General features: G+C 48.2%; 1 protein-coding gene across 2 annotated transcripts in view; it reads left to right on the forward strand.

Moving 5' to 3' along the window:
• adam19b (ADAM metallopeptidase domain 19b) overlaps positions 1-15,192 on the forward strand; it is a 200,579-nt gene extending 185,387 nt beyond the window's left edge. For both annotated transcript variants that reach the window (XM_038795297.1, XM_038795298.1), the window contains 5 exons: positions 645-792; positions 3,037-3,112; positions 5,504-5,752; positions 10,365-10,474; positions 13,832-15,192. In XM_038795297.1, the coding sequence (XP_038651225.1) occupies positions 645-792; positions 3,037-3,112; positions 5,504-5,752; positions 10,365-10,474; positions 13,832-13,874 (626 nt within the window). In that variant the 3' untranslated portion in view covers positions 13,875-15,192. The remainder of the gene's footprint in view (positions 1-644; positions 793-3,036; positions 3,113-5,503; positions 5,753-10,364; positions 10,475-13,831) is intronic.
• The last annotated feature ends 8,197 nt before the right edge of the window (positions 15,193-23,389 follow it).

The raw sequence follows: 23,389 nt of genomic DNA on the forward strand, positions 1-23,389 counted from the left end.
ATCCACCTAACCTACACACCTTCGGACTGTGGGAGGAAACTGGAGAGCCTGGAGGAAATTCACGCAGACACCTCACAGACAGTCTCCCAAGGCCAAAATTGAACCGGATTCCTGGTGCTGTGTGGCAGCAGTGCTGACCACTATGTCGCCATGCACCCAAATATAAATATAGATTGAAATATTGCACAGGGTACCCTGCTCTTCTTCAAATGGGATCACGAGATGTTTTACATCCATCTGAGTGGACAGACAGTGCCTCAGTTAGATGTTTCGTCTGTAAATTGAAACCTCCAGCATTGCAGTGCTCCACCAATACCTCAGTGGAGTGCGAGTCTGAATGGTGTGCTGAAGTCTCCGGAGCGGGATGTGCATCCACAACCTTCTGACTCAGAGATGAGAATGCTGAAGCCCAGCAGAAAATGACTGATCTGGACTTGAACCAGTTCCCATAGATGAAGACACGGTGCAAAACACGGTGAGGCACATAGCTCTCCCACTTCAGCTTTATTTCATAGCAACCGAATGCGAAACATTACGTCAAAGCATCAGCAAATTAAGTTTATTCCACATGACGTTCAAATTTGAGAAATATTATGGAGACTAAATTGGCAATGAATTTTCTATAACACAATGTTTATTTGCAGATAACGCCCTGATTGTGGCAGGAATCGTGGTGCCAATTTTATTCTTGCTGTGTGGCATTGGGGTAACTCTGTATTGCTACTACCGACGAAGACACAACATCTGTCCTCAGGACATCAGGAACCCTGGGCCCGATGACAAACAGTTCTGGTAAATTGACCTTTATGTTTAACTTATCTCACATATGGTCAGTATTCTGTCAATGTTTCTGATGGCAGAACTGGAACTGTGCACCCCTTTCACCCTCATACTCTTTCCTGTTTCCCACACGAATATAATGAACATTTAAAGTACTGGCAGCGTGTATGGGAACCACGTGCAATTCAGCAGTAGGGAACTCTCCTCATTGGTGAACCCCACTGTCAGCTGACAATGCAGCATGTACAGCAGGGCAAAAGAAGAGCTTCTTGATCAAACTGGGAGGCTCCACTTCACAGCCACAACTTGTCTCCCCAACTCCGTTGCCAGTAACATAAGACTTACTGAGAGCAAAAAGGTGGCATCGGGTGTTATTCAAAATTACATTTACGCTTGTAAATCCTTTATTCTTTCATGAGATGTGGGCATCACTGGAAAAGGGCAGCATTTGTTGCCCATCCCTGATTGCCCCTGAATTGAGCAGCTTGCCCCAGCATTTCCCAGGATAGTTAAGAGTCAATCACATTGCTGTCGATATGGAGCCACATGTAGGCCAGACATGTTAAGGATGGCAGATTTCTTTCCCGAAAGGGACATTAGTGAACCAGATGGGTTTTTATGACAATCAATGATAGTTTTATGGTCACCATTACTGAGACTAGCTTTAAAGTTCCAGGTTTATTAATTAAACCTTTTAAAATTTCGCCAGATGCCATAGTTGGATTTGAACCCTTGTCCCTTGATCATTATTCTGAGATTCTGCATGATTGATCTCGTGAAATTACTACCGTACCACACTTCCATCTGCCTTGATGTAAATATTTTACATTACATTGGTTTCACTTCATTCACGTGTGCATCATTGTTATTTGTTGAGACTTGTTTAGCCAGAGAGCTAAATGTACAGCGAGCCTCATGGTTGGCACACTTTGATGGTTACAGGGGAGTTAAGGACATTTCTTTATTGTGGAAGAAACAATTATTTTTTTGTTTGCTTGCTCTTTATTAGATGTACACATTAGGAGAAAATGTTCTTCTGGACACTCTGTGAGACATGGCTGAACTTTCAGGCTCAGCTAGCCCTCTCTTCTATGCTATGCAAAGGCATTTTTCGAGATCACTTTCAGCAGAGATAATGAAAATGTTGTAAAGGCAGGGCAGCACAGTGGCGCAGTGGGTTAGCACTGCGGCCTCACGGCGCCAAGGTCCCAGGTTCGATCCTGGCTCTGGGTCACTGTCCGTGTGGGGTTTGCACATTCTTCCCATGTTTGCGTGGGTTTCACTGCCACAACCCAAAGATGTGCAAGCTATATGAATTGGCCATGTTAAATTGTCCCTTAATTGGAAAAAAATGAATTGGGTACTCTAAATATAAAAAGAAAAAAAAATGTTGTAAAGGCAAAATCCTGTAGGACTCTGTCAGCCTACACGCTGAGATGGACCCAGAGGTGAATCCATTGAATCCCTACAGTGCAGAAGGAGGCCATTCAGCCCATTGAGTCTGCACCGACCCTCTGAAAGAACACTTGACTTCAACCTAATCTCCAGCCATCTCCCTGTAACTCCGTGCATTGATCATGGCCAATCCACCTAACCTCCACGTCTTTGGACTGGGGAGGAAACCGGAGCACCCGGAGGAAACCCACGCAGACATGAGGAGAACGTATAAACTCCACATAGACAGGCATCCAAGACCAGGATTGCGCACGGATCCCTGGCACTGTTAGGCACCAGTGCTAATCACTGTGCCACTCTGCTGGACAGTGCTGACACTGCCCTTTAGCTCCTTTTTCTTACCTGGACTGGCTGTTCCCTCCCACAGAACCCCCCACAATGCCAATCACTACCACATCCAGAATACTTCCTTTGCCATTCCTACATGCATTTGAACCCACACATATACACATATGTTGCCAGAACTGTTGAGTATTTCAAACACTTTCTGTTTTTATTCCTTGATGCTGCTGTTGGGTCTAAAGCAGAAAGTTAACCCTCAGCTTGATGACTACACACATTCACACCACACACACAAAAACGAGGACAAAGAAAGTCTTGCATTGAGATTGACATGCACGCACACAGACAATCATGAAGAAGCATGCGTATACCCATATTCACACAGAGAGAGACAAGGACACTCCTGAATATGTTCGTCCACGTCCATGGCTTAAAAACAATTCTATTTATTTTTACTGTATAGGAGTCAAGGAGACATTTTACGAACAGTGTGTTAAACTGTGGTGTTTCTTTTTCCAGTGCTAATAACTTGGACCAGAAAATTAACAATGGCCACTCCAACCCAATTTTCCAAATCAGAAACAAAGATACAAAGGTAAGCCTCGGAGAAAATAGTGTACTATTTAAAGGAAAGGGAATATTGAGTATGGACCGTTTCTCTCCAGATGGCTCAATGGTTAAAGACAATTGATAGTGAGGTTCCGGGCCAGACTGTCCAGACTCTTCAGGTCTCCAGTCCCTGGTTCAGTTCCTGGTCTGGAGTGAGTGAATTGAAGACGTGGTTGGATGCAGTGCACTCAATATCAGAACCAGGCAGGCAGTCAAAGAAAACCCCAGATCAGTCAGGATAATTTGATCAGACTCAATTGTCATTGAATGAGAATCACTCTGGGAAGGGATCAGCCTCAGCTGTGATCTCTTGAATGAATTCACAGAATGTTGCATTAATGTTTTCTCTTGGTCACTCCCCATACCCTTTTCCAAATAACTATCCAGCTCTCCTTTAAAATAAGTAATAGTGGCTACTTCAACAATAATTCCTCATTCTTACAAGCTTCTCGAGGATGATTTTTTTCAAAACTTGCGTTTAATTCTTTTTCTGAATTAGTGCACATTACTATTTCACCAAGAGATGAAACCAATCAATTGCTACTTACCTTATAATCTTATTTAGTTTTGAAGATCCCAATCACTCTTTTTTGTTCATTCATGGGACGTGGGCATCGATGGCTGGACCAGCTTTTATTGCCCATCCCTAATTGCCCTTGAACTGAAATTAAGAGTCCCCCAAAGTGACCCCGACACCGCCCCAAGCACTATGGGACGGACCCCCCCCAAACACCTGCACAGGACACCATGGCCCGATCGCATCCGCACAAAAAATGCCAGCTTGGCACCTTTGCAGTGCCAACCTGGCAGTGCCCTTTCAAGCTGGCCGTGCTGCATGGGCACCTTCGTAGTGCCAGATTGGCATGCAGGTGGCACTGCCAGGGTGCCATGCTGGCAGTGCCAGGATGCACGGGTGGCACCGGCCATGCCAGGGTACAACCATGCCCAAAGGTCATGCACCTGGCGGCATCCAATCCTGTGGGAGACCTCCACGAGTGCCGTTCCGTCTGATCCCCGTTTGTGGAGACCGGTATTGAACGGCGCTCACCCGAGGTCTCCGAGGCAAAGGAGATGGATCCCACACCTCGGGTACCTCTGGAATCTGCACATCAAAGTGAGACCAGCTGTCTCACATTAATATGCAGAGTTGCGAAAAAGTGATCCTGCCCACATCGCAACGTCTCACGAGATCGCGTTAGGTCACGTGAGCCGTTATGAGCTGGGTAGATCAGGGAGTGTGGTCTCCCGACTTTTGCTTATCAGGCGCAGTGTGGCCATTATATTGCGTCCATAAATTCTCCGCCTGTTTTTCTTCCGATAACATCCTGTTATCTCTACCTTTTGCTTCCTGCCCTTTAATTCTGTCTATTGCTGTGGCCACAATGCTCTTAACTCCATATGCCTCCTTCCTAAGAGTCTCTTACCAAATGCTTTTTTGAAAATCCAGCTTGACAACAACCTTTGCATTTCCATTTTTGTCAAGCTTAGTCTGTCCTTTGGAAATCCATGCTGATTAGCCCTGATTAACTCCTGTTTTCTTCAGGCATGTCATAATTTCATCCAAAATTAGAAACCCTAGGAACACCAATAATGGAAGAAATAGAATTCTGCCCATTATGTTCATTTCCAAAATAAGATACAAAACTACAGTCAGAACCTCTGCAATTTCTTCCCCAGCTTCCCTCCGCCTCTTTGAACCTAAAGCCATTGGCTCCCTGGCACTTTATATTTAAGTCCCTTTCTTTCGGCCCAACTCTCCTTAAATTATAACCTTCACTTACTATTCTGCATTTACCTCTTGGGATTGTACAATCTCATAATCTGCGTGGTTCATGAAAATCGAGATATTTCATATCTCGGTCGTAACCTCCCTATGCACTACAAGCTTGCCTCCATCATATCTTGGCAACCCCATTCCTTGGAGACACTGGGGTGAATTCTCCGCCTCCTCAGAGAGTTTCTCGGCAGTGTACTATCGCCGGCAGCGGGATTCTCTGTTCCCCCCACCAGTCAGTAGGATTTTCCATTGTGGCCACTCCACGCTGCTGGGGTATGCAGGGGCGGGTGTGTGTTGCCTGTGGAACGGAGCATCCTGCCAGCAGAGAATTCACCCCACTGTTTTCACTTCCACATTGAGTATAGACATTTGGGTGAAGTATTGAAGGGCAATTGGTGCCAAAGGAACTGGAATGATCTTCAATACCCAGTAAGAACCTTAAGTGCTTTGTTGCTGGTTGATGTACATGAGCAGGAGAGCACAGAGACTGGAGATGAAAGTGGTGGTGAGGGCGGTTGGGGTGGAATAGCGAAGAGCAAAACAAAGATAAATATCTTACGTAATATTTGATTCTCTTCTTTTTTTCATACTGGACTGCAGCGAAGTCCTGCATTGCCTCAGAAGCCACGATTACCTCACTCTGATCGTTCTCAGAAGGCTGTCTTAATACTACCAAGCCTTCGGCCTACCTCTCCAACCAATGATATTCAACAGGACAGTAGCGTACGAAGCCGTGCAGCACTATGGGTGCCGTCTCCAGCAACTTCAAAAGATGCTAATATTACACCCTTAAAACATAAGCCTCCGAACAGACCCCTGCCAGCGGATCCAGTCCCTCGGAATTCAAAGGTGCATATTTAAAGCTTAAGATATGAAGCAAGATGGGAAAATGGAAACTTTTGGAGATGGTTACAGCTTAGAGAAAGTAAAGGGCAGTCTCCTGGAAAAACCTGGACAGCGTGGTTCAAAACCAGATGGCTATTACCCCCAAATGAGAGTGGGCTCAGTAACAGGGTTGGGCAGTGCCTCATTTTTTCTGTGATGGTATGAGCGATGGGATAATTCATCCCCTGCCATATTCATGCTGGGCACATCATTGTTGGGAATCAGGGCCTAAATATCAGAGACACTAAACAATATACCAGTTCTAAATTCATTATTTTCATGTTCTTGTCTGTTTTGAATGAGCTGAGCTATCTTTATCACTTTGCCCAACGATAAATTAAGACAAATTAAGTTTTTGTCTGGAATGTCCTTAATTTATTTATTTTCTTCCCAATTGCATATCTCAATGAAAGTATTTACCACCTGGAAATAAAGTGAGAAAAACCTGCAAGTGTTGGAAATCAGAAAGATAAATACATGTATGTCTGAAAGAGCAAAGACTGTTTTGAAAGCATTCAAAACAAAATAGATGAACTGCAGGCTAAAATACAAATAAATAAGTACAATCTGATAGTCATTGCAGAGACATAACTGGGGCCTGAATATTGAAGGGTGCATGATATTTAGGAAGGACAAGAAGCTAGGAAAGGGTGGAGCGGTGGCTCAGTTATTTAGTGATGGTATTAGCATATTAGAGAGGGGATGACCTAAGTTCAGGAAACAGGATGTAGAAGCAGTTGGGTAGAGTAGAGGAATGATAATGGCAAGAAGTCACTTGTGAGGATGGTGTACAGGCCTCCTTTTAGAACCTACATGGTAGAATGGAATATAAATGGAGAAATAATGAGTTTGTCAGAACGTTATGATGATAGGCATGGGGGATTTTAATTCTCAAAGAGACTGGAAAAATGAGATGGGCAAGAAAACTTAGATGAGGCATTCGTAGAATGTTTGCAGGATAGTTTCTTGGAACAGTTCTTGAGCCCACCAGAGAGCAGGAGAGACTGGTATCATAGAAAGAATCATAGAAACCCGACAGTGCTGAGGGAGGCCATTTGGCCAACTGAGGGGGTGATTCTCCGCTCCGCAAACCAAGTGCCCGTGCACGTGAACACCGTCGCGTTTCACGACGGCGCGAACATGGCCCGGGCACGACCTATTCTGGCCCCCTCAGGTGGCCAGCACGGCGCTGGAGTGGTTCACACCACTCCAGAGTACCCGCCACGCCAACCTGCGCATGCGTAGTTGGGGCAGCTCAATCCTGCGCATGCGCATTTGGGCCGTGCCATCCTGCGCATGCGCGGGGAACTTCTTACTTGCGCCGGCCCCGACGTAATAAGGCATGGGTGTTCAGGGGCCGGCCTCGGCGGAATGTAGGCCCGGGGAGGAGAGGCCGGGCCGCCGATTGGTGGGCCCCGATTACCCCCACCCCACAGGCCCCCCCCCCCCCCCCCCCCGAGCGTTCCTGCAGAGTCCCTGCCAGCCATGACCAGGGGTGATGGCGCTGGTGGGACCCTGTTGTGTCGGAGCTGCCGCTCGGCCCATTCGGGCCGGAGAATCGGCGGTCGCCGTTTGCGGCGATTCTCTGAGCGACCTGGCGGGATTAGCGCGGCGCTGGTTTCGGGGGGGGGGGGGGGGGGGGGGGGGGGGAGAATTGCATGCAGGGGTCGGAGCGGAGTGGCGCGGTTCGCGCGGTGCCCCGGCGATTCTCCCACACGGCGTGGGGGGGGGGGGAGGGAGAATACTGCCCTGAGTCTGCACCGACCCTCTGAAAGAGCACCCTACTTAAGCCTACTCCCCATAACTCCACCTAACCTTTGGACGCAGCGGGCAATGAGACATGGCCAATCTACCTACCTTCCACATCTTTGGACTGTGGGAGGAAACCACAGCATCCGGGCATGGAGAGAGAAGGTGCAAACTCCACACAGACACTCACCCAAGGTCAGAATCGAACCTGGGTTCCTGACGCTGTGGCACAGCAGTGCTAACCACTGTGCCGCCCCAGGGTATTATACATTGAGTATTTTAAACATAAATGATGGCATTTATGAGACCATAGGATAAAGCTAGATAGTACAGGAGCAGGGATGTCTTGCTGTAATTATACAGGGACCTGGTGAGACCGTACCTAGAGTATTGTGTGCAGTTTTGGTCTCCTTATCTGAGGAAGGGTATTCTTCCTTGGAGGGAGTGCAATGAAGGTTTACCAAACTGATTCCTGGGATGTCGGGACTGATGTATGAGGAAAGATCGAGTTTGTGAGGATTGTATTCACTGGAATTCAGAGGAATGAGGAGGGGATCTCATAGAAACCTATGCAATTCGATCAAGACTAGACAGGGTAGATGCAAGAAGGATGTTCCAGATGGAAGGGCATGTCCATTACCAGGGATCACAGTCTGAGGATACGGGATAAAGCATGTAGACTGAGATGAGGAGAAATGTCTTCACCCAGAAATGTCTGCGCTACCATAGAAGATGGTTGAGGCCAAAACATTGTATGTTTTCAAGAAGGAGTTTGACCTCTTTAGCCCCAACAACTATATCTGAGGATATGGGGACGGGGAGGAAGCGGGAACAGGTTACTGAGTTGGATGATCAGCTAGATAAGTCAGGTTTAGCTCAGTGGGCTAGACAGCTGGTTTGTGATGCAGAACAAGGCCAACAGTGCGGGTTCAATTCCTGTACCAGCTTATCCAAACAGGCACCGGAATGTGGCGACTAGGGGCTTTTCACATTAACTTCATACTTGTGACAATAAACGGTTATTATTATTATCATAATGAACGGCGGTGAAGGGTCAAGTGGCCTCCTCCTGCTCCTAGAAATGTGGTGGCAGACATTTAAAGGGCTATTTCAGAATTTATTGAATTTATACATTCCAACAGGAAATAAACATTCCAAGGGGGAGGAACCACCCTAATTTTAAAAAGTTAAAGATTGTATCAAACTTAAAGAAAAAAACGTGTAATTGCAGAAGTTTGAGTGGTGGGTCAGAAGGTTGGACAGAATACAAAATACAGAAAAGAATGACTAAACAATAAATAAGGAAGGAAAAATTAGAGTTCGAGAGAGCTGGCTAGAAATGTAAAAACAGATAGCAAGAGAGCTTCTATCGATGTTTAATAAGAAAAGAGTTGACAAAGTGAGCACTGGCCTGATGGAAAGTGAGACTGAGAAATTAACAATGGAAAATAAGGAGATGGAAGGTGAACTAAACAGGTATTTCCAAGTCAGGATAGCAAAGAGGATGAATGACACATCTTGTAAGCCTCTGCCTTCTAAGCTATTGCCCTACTAGCTTGTTGGGATCTTCTGCCATAGCAGTCCCTCCCAGTCTTCAGCACTTCGAAGTAATGATAAGCCTGAAGTGACATCCCAACACCATACCAGCCAAAGCTGGTGTGCCCGTCACTTTGTTTTGACTGCCGAATCACGATCCTGCGGAATGGTCGCCCAGTGTGCACAACCAGCTGCTTTGAGTCATAAGTGAGAGTTGTGGGATACCAGTTTCACCTATCCACATGCCTTTTGATGTGGATGAGCGTCTTGGTAAGGGATCAATGATATTAACCTTCCTAAACACCTACCCAACCCAAAAAAGAACCTCCCTCCAAAACATTAACCCTTGTTTCCCTGTGCTGGATCAGCTGTGTATTTCCAACCATTTCTGGATGAACACGCTGACCAGAAATTTCATGTCCTGAATTGGATGGGAATGGGGGCAGGGTGGAAAAAATAATGGCTGCCAAGTAGCTTGTCTGGAAATACCGCTTCTGTTTCTGCTCTCCATCATTTTCCCGAGGATGGGAGAGGGAGCAGGGCCTAAAACAGCCCTGTTCCTATGAAGGAGCCAACTTACAGTCTGACGGTTTAATTAAGAACTCCTCTCCAAAATGTTTCTGGATTTTCTGCGAGGCCGCTGAATTTTTTACCAGCTACATGGAGGTGGAAAAAGTTTTAAACGTTAAGTAATATTAAGCACATGTGAATGTTTTTTTTTGTTTTCAATTTAGACACCTACTGAGAATTGTAGTACTGAGATCAAATTGTTTATTTGGTGGAGTTGTGGGCTCTTGGATACAATCCAGCTGTTCCATGTGCTTATAAATATTTTAGAGAATTTGTACAAACATTTAAGCACTCTAAAAAAAGCTGGATGGTTTCCAAGACCCCACAAATTCCCCAAAAAAACAATTTGACCCTTGACCGTGTTATAAAGCTGCTCTGAAGAGTCATACTGTTTATTTGGGGGAATTTGGGGGCTTATATATTTAAATTTTTGAGATCCTTTTGCAGAGTAGGGATTCTCTGGTTCTAAATTTCTTCAGTGTAGTGGCAGAGAAATCTCAATCCAAATCTTACTTCCAACTAAACTATCTTTGTACAGACGATAGTTTGATTTAAAAAATAGCTTGTGCTAAAGCTGTTGATGAAGTTTCCTTATTTGTCTTCCAGTTTTGCATGGAAATACTTCTTTCTCCTGAGCGGATCTAGTTTAAAATTAAAAATACTGAATGTATTATCAGATACAAAATGTTCAGAATAATACAGAGTACTTTTTTGGTTCAAGGTTTCACACAGATCAGCAATGTCTAGCAGTGGTCCTGGCCTCCAGACGAATAACAGAGCCATTGAAGAGAAATTACAGAACAGAATCCATTCTGAAACCAGCCTATACAAGTTAGTACGGCTCAAACTTTATATTATGGGAAGTCAGAATTCAAAATAGAACAATTAGTACAGTGTTTTAGCATGAAATAATTATTTTGAATCAGTTTTAACTTTGTCATGAATTAAGATAACGGGCTGGATTCTCTGTCCCGCAATGCCCAAAGTGTGCTTCATGATGGGATGGAGAAGTAGGCAGAGGGGGAATATTGGGATGGGTGCTATCGTGATGCTCCGACCTCCCCCCGCTAGTCCTGGATTGAGGTTTACGACTGCCCGCCCGTCAGCTGAAATAGGAAGAACTATCCCTGTAATAGGCAGACTCTTTTACCCCACCCTCAGGAGCCCCTATAACAGGGAGACCCCACCCGGGATACCTTAACTAAAGGGACCCCCCACAGAGACCCCCGACTAAATCTAACCCCACCACAGCCTCCCCACACCCTCCGCAAGGACCCCAGCAATAGGGAGGCCCCCTTACAGGGATCCCTATGATAGATAGACCCTCTAACTAAAGGGACCCCTAAATAAAGGACCCCCTGCAGAGACTCCCTGAATAAAGGGCCCCGCCCTTCCCTCCTTCACCACAGAAAAGAGATCACTGTCTGGGAGACAGAGAGAAGTCCAGACAGGACAATGAAAAAAATTACAGCTGTAACACTTACCTGGAAGCTCCACGTGTCCATTCCTCGAAAGGGAACGTCTCAAACTTTCTGATCTATTAGCTGCAAGCCATTCATAACTTTCTAGTAGTGGGCTGTGATTGACAGCTTCCAGAAACCAGCTGCAGCCTTGATTCATTAATTTCCCTTCATGGTTCAGAAACCCCCAATGTTTACAAACATTGACCACATCAAAGAAAGGTAATTTCTAAGCACTAAGTTCATTCCAATCACTCGGGCATGGCTTTAGTTAGGGGCTCCCAGTGGGAGCCCCGTTCAGTTTGGGGATTTCTATGGGGGTCCCTTTAGTTAAGGGGTCCCAGGGGAATTCTCCCTGGGTGCGATTCTCCCAGCCCCGCGCACGCTGGCGTGCGAGGTGCAGAGAATCGCCGGCGCGTTTAGCGCGCCGCCGGTCCCAGGCCGCTGTATGAGTCCGGGCTGCCAATTCTTCAGCCCAGCTGGGCCGAGCGGTCACGCGGATAAAACAGAGTCCTGCCAGCGCCGCCCACACCTGGTAGCTGCCGGCGGGAACTCTGCGTGAAGGGTCGGGGGGCAGCCTGGGGGTGGAGGGTCCGTCCCCAGGGGGGCCTCCGATGGGGTCTGGCCCGTGATCGGAGCCCACCAATTGGCGGGCCAGCCTCTTTCTCTCCCCCCGGCCTACTTTGTTGCATGTCCGGCCCCAGAACCCCCACGCCATGTTGCGTCGGGGCCGGAGTGTTCAGTAAGACCACCGCGCATGCACAGGTTGGCGCGTCACCACTGTGCATGCACGGGTTGGCGACGCCCCCAGTGCGCCCCTGTGGGGGCCAGAATTGCTAGTGCTCGTGCCCGTTTTGCGCTGTCGTGAAACACGGCGGCTTTCACAACGGCGCAGATACTCTGTCCCGCGATCAGATAATCGCGCCCCTATTTCAGGTGTCCCAGCAAGGGGGGGGTATCTTCCTATTACAGATGTCCCTGGGGTAGTCTCCCTATTACAGAGGTCCATGGGGTGGATGGGGTTGGGTCACCCCCATACTTGGAGGACCCAGGCAATCCTGGGGTGGGGGGCTGATTTGCGGTGCGGGGGAGGAGGGTGGTTGGCCTGCCGCAGGACTTCGCTGTCAAGCCATCCACTCAAAATGTCTGCCTGATAGCAGGAATCCCTCGTATTCCTCGCCTTGCATAGATTTGCATGGCAAGCGATATGAAATTGCTCCCGATCTGCAATCCCAGGGTGATCGTAAATCGGTTGCAAATCTCCTCCGGCGGGAGAACACCGTTCCCGGGCGCCGACATCGTAATCGACGATCAGGTGGAGAATCCCTTCCGAAGCTCAAATCGGGGGTGGCGCCGGTTTGAAGCCGGTTTTCTATCATCCGCCCCCTCCAAAATGGCGTCATCGCGTCGCGCGCCGTAAGCCATTGGAACGGCATTGGCGCGACACCTGAAGTCCCCGCCCCGATGCTTCACCCCCGATGGGCCAAGTTCCCTACCGCGTGGAGGTCGTGTGGTCTCGGCGATCGGGAACCCGGCATGGCGGCTGCGGACTATGTACAGCGCCACCACAGTCGGCCAGGAGCCTTGCTGCATGCAGGGGTGGCTTCGGCAAGGGCTGGGAGGACTGGTGGGGGATGGCCAGGGGGGCACTATTTGGCAGATCGGATCCGCACACGGCCGGCGCCATCTTTTACGGCGCAACCGTTGCAGTTCGTTGCCCTGAGCATGCGCGGCCATGGACCCAGCCATTCTCTAGCCCCTCACCGGTAGTAGGATCGGTGAGGGATCGGCACTGATTTTGGCATTGTAATTTTGGTCATAATCTTCTAAATAGCTTGACTCTAATTTTAATGTGAATCAGACAATGGAGTTGAGGTACAGATCAGCCATGACCTAAATGTTCAATGGACTGAATGGCTTCATCCTGTTCCTGCTCTTCAGTTCGATACATCTCTGTACCCCAGATTTCTGAATCTGCAACAACCTATGGTAAATTGCCTTCAGTATCCAGACCAATGCAGCCTTTTCATGCTCACTGTCCATCAAACGCCTGCATAAAACCCACAATTTATTTTTTATGATTGTAGTTTTTTATTTAATTTTAATTTTTTATTTTGTCCAATTAAGGGCCAATTTAACGTGGCCAATCCACCTACCCTGCACATTTTTGGGTTATAGGGGTAAGACCCACAGACACAGGGAGAATGTGCAAACTGCACAAAGACAGTGACCCGGGGCCAGGGTTAAACACGGGTCCTCGGCACCGTGAGGCAGCAGTGCTAACCACTGCGCCACCATGCCACCCCCACAATATTTTCTTAAAGCATGAGGTAGAGAAATGCTTCAAGAACAATGTATGGAGTATGGAATTCATCTCCTTAGTCAAGTTGGACCTTGTGTAGATGGGAGAATGAATTGGGAAAGACCTCACTTGAAGCAACACGACGCCGCCCCAACTTAAAATGGTAGTTCTGGTGGAAAAAGAGAAATTGATGAGTACCTGCAGGAATCCCGGCTGTGCAGCTGACCCCAACACCAATCTGTGGCCAAGGGATACAGTTCAGTTGGGGAAGTGTGGGAGGAGTTACTCCTCCTGCACTAACCAGGTGAAACAGGAGCCCTGAGAAATTTCAACCACAGTGCTCCTAATTGCAAGTTGACTTTGTAAAGCAATTTTGAACATTCCACCCTCGATCAACTGTCTTCCTTTCTTTTATGTTTTTTGCAGAAGGGACCATCCACAGTCTGTGGAACGGAAACAGAGGAGATAACGGTTATGGGCAAGCCCCTTTCAGGCACACTCCTGGAACTCCTCAAGAACCACTTGCACTAACCTGGTCTCTGTTGTCTTAGGATCTCTCAGTATCAATGCCAGCTGAAGAATGAATGTGACGTCAAGTTTAATAACACTGTAAATATAGTGGAGCCATTTTTTTTACAACCTGCACGGTCGGACTTTGCAATCCAAAGCAGCTCGTCTCAAATAATTTTTCTGATTTAAGCATTTTCAGGAGGTGGGAACAGATTTCTCAGGCGCTTGAAGATTTATTTTGTGTTTCCATTCAATCATTCTGTGCTAAAATCATTAATCCCTCCAGTGACAGAGCTCAGTGAGCGGCATCCATCTTCTGGTACTTTCCCGCAGTTGCTATTCTTCAGGCTTGAGACCAGAGTGGTGAGAATTGCTCAGCAGTTCAATACTAAAGAACCGCAAACCACACATTGATTGCTTGACTTCCAATTCCGATATCCCGTGGCCCATTTCCAATAGGGATCAGAACAGGGCGATCAGGAGAAGAAAAACTTCGGATGAACCTTAATCACCAGCCGCAGTACTGAGGCCAATCATAGATTTAAATCTCAGTTGTGGCATCCGACCACACTTCTGTCGTTTTATAAATGAAATCAATGCTGTACTTTGAAGAGTAACATTTTATTTTCAAATAGTAGTACAGAGCTTGACTATTGCTGAAAAAAAGAGATGTTCTGTTTCAAAGCTTTTCTTCTTGCACTCATCAGACCATTTTGCAATAACATGGGCTGGATTCTCTGGCCCCAGCAGCGGGAGGCAGCACGCCATTGGCCTGCCCTGCCGCTGTCAATGGGATTTTCGATTGAATTCACCCCATGTTGCCAGGAAACCTGTGGCAGGAGTGGGCCGTCGGCAGGACCGGACGTCCCAACAACTTGAACAGCCGGAAGATTTCACCCCACAAATCCAACAGAGACAATACATTTATACTGCATGTGAAAAGAGTGCTGATTGGTTGGAAAATGGACTCTGATTGATAGAGGCATTGCCATGGAGAATGTACCAGTTGATGTTGACTGACAGTTAACTGCCAAACGTTGTTTGAAATTTAAATCAAGCAGCTTGACTCTGGTCAAGGGATTGCCCTGAGGAATTAACCAGCAAATAGAAGTTAAAAGGGAATTGGATAAATACTTGCAGGAAAGAAATGCCAATGCTGTGAGGAGGAGAGATAGCTAGAGAAATACAGCACAGAACAGGCGCTTCGGCCCACGATGTTGCGCCGAACTTTTGTCCTAGGTTAATCATAGAATTTTGGACAATTTTTCATGGCCAATCCACCCAACCTGCACATCTTTGGACTGTGGGAGGAAACCGGAGTACCCGGAGGAAACCCACGCAGTCACGGGGAGGATGTGCAGACTCCACACAGACAGTGACCCAAGTCGAAATCGAACTTGGGACCCTGGAGCTGTGAAGCAGTTGTGCTATCCACAATGCTACCGTGCTGCCCTTAAGAAGTTACCTACACTCCATTATTCTACCCTAATCCATGTACCTATCCAATAGCCGCTTGAAGGTCCCTAACGTTTCCGACTCAACTACTTCCACAGGCACTGCATTCCATGCCCCCACTACTCTCTGGGTAAAGAACCTACCTCTGACATCCCCTCTATATCTTCCACCATTTATCTTAAATTTATGTCCCCTTGTAATGGTGTGTTCCACCCGGGGAAAAAGTCTCTGACTGTCTACTCTATCTGTTCCCCTAAAAGCAGGTCTTGTGGCACAGTGGGTAGTGCCCCTCCCTCTGTGCCAGAAGCCCATGGTTCAAGTCCTGCTTCAGGATTGGATGGCCAAGGAAGGTGCGTTCATAATGTGGTCAAGCAGACTGATTATCAACCTGCACATCCTTCCAAAACAGTGGTAAAAGTGGAAGAGTTTCCTTTCGAAGGCAATGGTAACACATGTGTGTCACCTCCATGAAATCAGGAATTGGGTGGGTTCTTCAGGTTTCGGTTTTAAAATTTTAACATCTGACCTGACCCAACACACCCTTTTTTTAGATGTTAAAATTTACACCAATATGGCTTGTTTTTCAGTGATTTCTCCCTCCCAGTTTTCTGTCCTCGCCAGTAGTTGCTAACTGCTGTTAATTGCATCATGGTTCAGTGGAACCACTCTTGTCTGGGAATCTGAAGATTGTGCTTTTAGGTTCCACCCCCAGAGACCTGAGTTCATAATCCAGACTGACACTCAAGTGCAAAGTGAAAGGAGGGCTGCACTGTCAAAAGCGCTGTTCCTCAGATCAGACCTCAATCTAAGTTTCAGTTGCTCCATCAGACGGGCCCATGTCACATTTTGGAGAAGAAAAGGCTCTCATCCTTGATCTCCAGCAGGAAGTGGGGGAGAAGGGATGGATGGGGATGTGGGGGAGCTCCTCCATCGGAAGCCCTGGGGGGCCAGGGGGGTTGCTCATTGACTGAAGAGATCTCCTGCTGTCCCACCCTCTCTGACATACCTCCCAACAGTGAGATTACCCCCCCCCCCCCCCCCCCCCCAATCCCCTCACCCTTGTGACCTCCCAGGTAATCTCCTACCCTCCCATCCCTGACACCTCTGGTACTTACCAGCACTACGGTTCCCAGAATTTGGTTTCAGGCATGCGCTACAGTACCTCTCCTGCCCACTACAACATCATGCCTGAGTGGGGTTGGAGAGTTGTTTGGCCAACGGCTGTCCAAGGTGGAACTTCCTTCCAAGTGCGGACAGACGTCCCGCCTGCTGTTAATTAGAGCTCAATTGAGTGTAAAATGGCAGCGGCCTGTCGGAGTCAGCGGGGATGCGTTCCCTGGACAACGGTTGCCGAGCGTTCTCCATCCTGTTTTCTCAGGCCTCTAAGTCCCTCCCTAAAGCTTTTCAAACCTCCACCAATCCTCCATTAAGCTGCTTCTTGAAACTCTGGGTCGAGCGAGGGAACCGTGGTTTACCAAAGAAGTGGAATCTCTTGTTAAGAGGAAGAAGGAGGCCTATGTGAAGATGAGGCGTGAAGTTTCAGTTGGGGCGCTTGATAGTTACAAGGAAGCGAGGAAGGATCTAAAGAGAGAGCTGAGACGAGCAAGGAGGGGACATGAGAAGTCTTTGGCAGGTAGGATCAAGGAAAACCCAAAAGCTTTCTATAGGTATGTCAGGAATAAAAGAATGACTAGGATAAGAGTAGGGCCAGTCAAGGACAGTGGTGGGAAGTTGTGTGTGGAGGCTGAGGAGATAAGCGAGATACTAAATGAATACTTTTCGTCAGTATTCACTCAAGAAAAAGATAATATTGTGGAGGAGAATGCTGAGACCCAGGCTAATAGAATAGATGTGATGTGGAGATGCCGGCGTTGGACTGGGGTGAGCACAGTAAGAAGTCTTACAACACCAGGTTAAAGTCCAACAGGTTTGTTTCAAACACGAGCTTTCGGAGCACGGCTCCTTCTTCAGGTGAATGGAAAGGCTTGTTCCAGAAATGTTTATATAGACACAGTCAGAGATGCCCCGGAATGCGAGCACCTGCAGGCAATCAAATCATCAAAGATGCAGAGAGAGAGGTAACTCCAGGTTAAAGAGGTGTGAATTGTCCCAAGCCAGTTCAGTCGGTAGGCCTCTGCAAGTCCAGGCTTGTTGGTGGGGGCCGTATGTAATGCGACATGAATCCCAGATCCCGGTTGAGTCCGCATTCATGCGTGCGGAACTTAGCTATAAGTTTTTGCTCAGCAATTTTGCGTTGTCGCGTCTCCTGAAGGCCTCCTTGTAGAATGCTGACCCGGAGATCAGAGGCTGAATGTCCTTGACTGCTGAAGTGTTCCCCAACTGGAAGGGAACAGTCCTGCCTGTTGATAGTCGCACGATGCCCGTTTATTCGTTGTCGCAGTGTCTGCATGGTCTCGCCAATGTACCACGCTTCGGGACATCCTTTCCTGCAGCGTATGAGGTAGACTACATTGGTCGAGTCGCACGAGTATGCGCCGCGTACCTGGTGGGTGGTGTTTCCACGTGTAATGGTGGTGTCCATGTCGATGATCTGGCATGTCTTGCAGAGATTACCCTGGCAGGGTTTTGTGGTGTTGTGGTTGCTGTTCTGAAGGCTGGGTAATTTGCTGCAAACAATGGTTTGTTTGAGGTTGCGCGGTTGTTTGAAGGCCAGTAGTGGGGGTGTGGGGATGACCTTGGCAAGATGTCCATCCTCGCTGATGATGTGTTGGAGGCTGCGAAGAAGATGTCGTAGTTTCTCCGCCCCAGGAAAGTACTGGACGACGAAGGGTACTCTGTCAGTGGTGTCCCGTGTTTGTCTTCTGAGGAGGTCGGTGCGGTTTTTTGCTGTGGCGCGGTGGAACTGTCGATCAATGAGTCGAGCGCCATATCCCGTTCGTACGAGGGCATCTTTCAGCATCTGTAGGTGTCTGTTGCACTCCTCCTTGTCTGAGCAGATCCTGTGTATACGGAGGGCTTGTCCATAGGGGATGGCTTCTTTAATGTGTTCGGGTGAAAGCTGGAGAAGTGGAGCATCGTGAGATTATCTGTGGGCTTGCGGTAAAGCGAGGTGCTGAGGTGACCGTCCTTGATGGAGACGAGTGTGTCCAAGAATGGAACTGAATTTGGAGAATAGTCCATGGTGAGTTTGATGGTGGGATGGAACTTATTGATGTCATCGTGTAGTCGTTTCAGTGATGTCTCGCCGTGGGTCCAAAGGAAAAAAATGTCATCGATGTATCTGGTGTATAGCATCGGTTGAAAGTCCTGTGTGGTGAGGAAGTCCTGTTCAAACTTGTGCATGAAGATGTTGGCATATTGAGGTGCAAATTTGGTCCCCATGACTGTTCCATGCGTCTGGATGAAGAATTTGTTGTCGAAGGTGAAGACGTTGTGGTCTAGAATGAAACGGATGAGTTGCAGAATTGCGTCTGGAGATTGGCAGTTGTCGGTGTTGAGGACTGAGGCTGTTGCAGCAATGCCGTCGTCATGGGGGATGCTGGTGTAGAGTGCCGAGACATCCATTGTGACGAGGAATGTTCCTGGTTCAACTGGTCCATGGGTGCTGAGTTTCTGTAGGAAGTCCGTCGTGTCGCGACAGAAGCTGGGTGTACCTTGTACGATGGGTTTCAAGATGCCCTCGATGTGGCCAGAGAGGTTCTCACACAGGGTCCCATTGCCTGAAACGATAGGACGGCCTGGTGTGTTGGCCTTGTGTATTTTCGGGAGGCAGTAGAGATCTCCAATGCGGGGATTACGTGGGATGAGAGCACGTAGGGTGTTCTGAAGGTCTGGATCTAAGGTCTTGATCAGTCTGCTGAGTTGGCGGATGTGTTCCTTGGTTGGATCTGCGGGTAACTGCCTGTAGTGTTCCTGGTTGTCGAGTTGTCGGTATACTTCTTTGCAGTAGTCTGTTCTGTTCAGTATGACGGTGGCCCCTCCTTTGTCTGCTGGTTTGATGACGATGTTGCGGTTGGTCTTGAGAGTGCGGATGGCGTTGCGTTGTGCTTGGGTGACGTTTGAGGCTGCCTTGTGATTGCGAGTGATGAATCTGGCATTGACACGACTTCTGACGAAATCGAAGTCCTCAGCAGAGGGCTCAATTTCTGCACCACCACCAAAATGGACCCCATCAGTCTCGCGGCAGATACGGAGGAATTCATCAGGCGAATGAGGCTCCGGGAATTCTTCCACAGACCCCAAGAGGCCGACAGCGAACCCAGGGACACGACCAATGAACCGGAACAGCAGACCGCGAGATCTGCAGTGCAGCAACCGAAAAGGAAAGAGTCAAATTGGACCCCTCCGGAAGGCCGCTGCCCTAGACTCGACATGTATGCTCAAGCCGTCAGAAGTCGTGTCAATGCCAGATTCATCACTCGCAATCACAAGGCAGCCTCAAACGTCACCCAAGCACAACGCAACGCCATCCGCACTCTCAAGACCAACCGCAACATCGTCATCAAACCAGCAGACAAAGGAGGGGGCCACCGTCATACTGAACAGAACAGACTACTGCAAAGAAGTATACCGACAACTCGACAACCAGGAACACTACAGGCAGTTACCCGCAGATCCAACCAAGGAACACATCCGCCAACTCAGCAGACTGATCAAGACCTTAGATCCAGACCTTCAGAACACCCTACGTGCTCTCATCCACGTAATCCCCGCATTGGAGATCTCTACTGCCTCCCGAAAATACACAAGGCCAACCAACCAGGCCGTCCTATCGTTTCAGGCAATGGGACCCTGTGTGAGAACCTCTCTGGCCACATCGAGGGCATCTTGAAACCCATCGTACAAGGTACACCCAGCTTCTGTCGCGACACGACGGACTTCCTACAGAAACTCAGCACCCATGGACCAGTTGAACCAGGAACATTCCTCGTCACAATGGATGTCTCGGCACTCTACACCAGCATCCCCCATGACGACGGCATTGCTGCAACAGCCTCAGTCCTCAACACCGACAACTGCCAATCTCCAGACGCAATTCTGCAACTCATCCGTTTCATTCTAGACCACAACGTCTTCACCTTCGACAACAATTCTTCATCCAGACGCACGGAACAGCCATGGGGACCAAATTTGCACCTCAATATGCCAACATCTTCATGCACAAGTTTGAACAGGACTTCCTCACCACACAGGACTTTCAACCGATGCTATACACCAGATACATCGATGACATTTTTTTCCTTTGGACCCACGGCGAGACATCACTGAAACGACTACACGATGACATCAATAAGTTCCATCCCACCATCAAACTCACCATGGACTATTCTCCAAATTCAGTTCCATTCTTGGACACACTCGTCTCCATCAAGGACGGTCACCTCAGCACCTCGCTTTACCGCAAGCCCACAGATAATCTCACGATGCTCCACTTCTCCAGCTTTCACCGAAACACATTAAAGAAGCCATCCCCTATGGACAAGCCCTCCGTATACACAGGATCTGCTCAGACAAGGAGGAGTGCAACAGACACCTACAGATGCTGAAAGATGCCCTCGTACGAACGGGATATGGCGCTCGACTCATTGATCGACAGTTCCACCGCGCCACAGCAAAAAACCGCACCGACCTCCTCAGAAGACAAACACGGGACACCACTGACAGAGTACCCTTCGTCGTCCAGTACTTTCCTGGGGCGGAGAAACTACGACATCTTCTTCGCAGCCTCCAACACATCATCAGCGAGGATGGACATCTTGCCAAGGTCATCCCCACACCCCCACTACTGGCCTTCAAACAACCGCGCAACCTCAAACAAACCATTGTTTGCAGCAAATTACCCAGCCTTCAGAACAGCAACCACAACACCACAAAACCCTGCCAGGGTAATCTCTGCAAGACATGCCAGATCATCGACATGGACACCACCATTACACGTGGAAACACCACCCACCAGGTACGCGGCGCATACTCGTGCGACTCGACCAATGTAGTCTACCTCATACGCTGCAGGAAAGGATGTCCCGAAGCGTGGTACATTGGCGAGACCATGCAGACACTGCGACAACGAATAAACGGGCATCGTGCGACTATCAACAGGCAGGACTGTTCCCTTCCAGTTGGGGAACACTTCAGCAGTCAAGGACATTCAGCCTCTGATCTCCGGGTCAGCATTCTACAAGGAGGCCTTCAGGAGACGCGACAACGCAAAATTGCTGAGCAAAAACTTATAGCTAAGTTCCGCACGCATGAATGCGGACTCAACCGGGATCTGGGATTCATGTCGCATTACATACGGCCCCCACCAACAAGCCTGGACTTGCAGAGGCCTACCGACTGAACTGGCTTGGGACAATTCACACCTCTTTAACCTGGAGTTACCTCTCTCTCTGCATCTTTGATGATTTGATTGCCTGCAGGTGCTCGCATTCCGGGGCATCTCTGACTGTGTCTATATAAACATTTCTGGAACAAGCCTTTCCATTCACCTGAAGAAGGAGCCGTGCTCCGAAAGCTCGTGTTTGAAACAAACCTGTTGGACTTTAACCTGGTGTTGTAAGACTTCTTACAATAGAATAGATGGCATTGAGGTGCGTAGGGAAGAAATGTTGGCAATTCTGGACAAGGTGAAAATAGATAAGTCCCCGGGGCCGGATAGGATTTATCCTAGGATTCTCTGGGAAGCCAGGGAAGAGATTGCTGAGCCTTTGGCTTTGGTTTTTAGGTCATCATTGGCTACAGGAATAGTGCCAGAGGACTGGAGGATAGCAAATGTGGTCCCTTTGTTCAAAAAGGGGAGTAGAGATAACCCCGGTAACTATAGGCCGGTGAGCCTAACGTCTGTGGTGGGTAAGGTCTTGGAGAGGATTATAAAAGATACGATTTATAATCATCTAGATAGGAATAATATGATTAGGGATAGTCAGCATGGTTTTGTGAAGGGTAGGTCATGCCTCACAAACCTTATCGAGTTCTTTGAGAAGGTGACTGAACAGGTAGACGAGGGTAGAGCAGTTGATGTGGTGTCTGCACGTCCTCCCCGTGTGTGCGTGGGTTTCCTCCGGGTGCTCCGGTTTCCTCCCACAGTCCAAAGATGTGCGGGTTAGGTGGATTGGCCATGCTAAATTGCCCGTAGTGTAAGGTTAATGGGGGGATTGTTGGGTTATGGGTATACGGGTTACATGGGTTTAAGTAGGGTGATTATTGTTCGGCACAACATTGAGGGCCGAAGGGCCTGTTCTGTGCTGTACTGTTCTATATATGGATTTCAGTAAAGCGTTTGATAAGGTTCCCCACGGTCGGCTATTGCAGAAAATACGGAGGCTGGGGATTGAGGGTGAATTAGAGATGTGGATCAGAAATTGGCTAGTTGAAAGAAGACAGAGAGTGGTAGTTGATGGGAAATGTTCAGAATGGAGTTCAGTTACGAGTGGCGTACCACAAGGATCTGTTCTGGGGCCGTTGCTGTTTGTCATTTTTATAAATGACCTAGAGGAGGGCGCAGAAGGATGGGTGAGTAAATTTGCAGACGACACTAAAGTCGGTGGAGTTGTAGACAGTGCGGAAGGATGTTGCAGGTTACAGAGGGACATAGATAAGCTGCAGAGCTGGGCTGAGAGGTGGCAAATGGAGTTTAATGTGGAGAAGTGTGAGGTGATTCACTTTGGAAAGAATAACAGGAATGCGGAATATTTGGCTAATGGTAAAATTCTTGGTAGTGTGGATGAGCAGAGGGATCTTGGTGTCCATGTACATAGATCCCTGAAAGTTGCCACCCAGGTTGATAGGGTTGTGAAGAAGGCCTATGGTGTGTTGGCCTTTATTGGTAGAGGGATTGAGTTCCGGAGCCATGAGGTCATGTTGCAGTTGTACAAAACTCTAGTACGGCCGCATTTGGAGTATTGCGTACAGTTCTGGTCGCCTCATTATAGGAAGGACGTGGAAGCTTTGGAACGGGTGCAGAGGAGATTTACCAGGATGTTGCCTGGTATGGAGGGAAAATCTTATGAGGAAAGGCTGATGGACTTGAGGTTGTTTTCGTTAGAGAGAAGAAGGTTA

The sequence above is a fragment of the Scyliorhinus canicula genome, chromosome 4, assembly GCF_902713615.1.
Source record: "Scyliorhinus canicula chromosome 4, sScyCan1.1, whole genome shotgun sequence".
Taxonomy (NCBI): domain Eukaryota; kingdom Metazoa; phylum Chordata; class Chondrichthyes; order Carcharhiniformes; family Scyliorhinidae; genus Scyliorhinus; species Scyliorhinus canicula.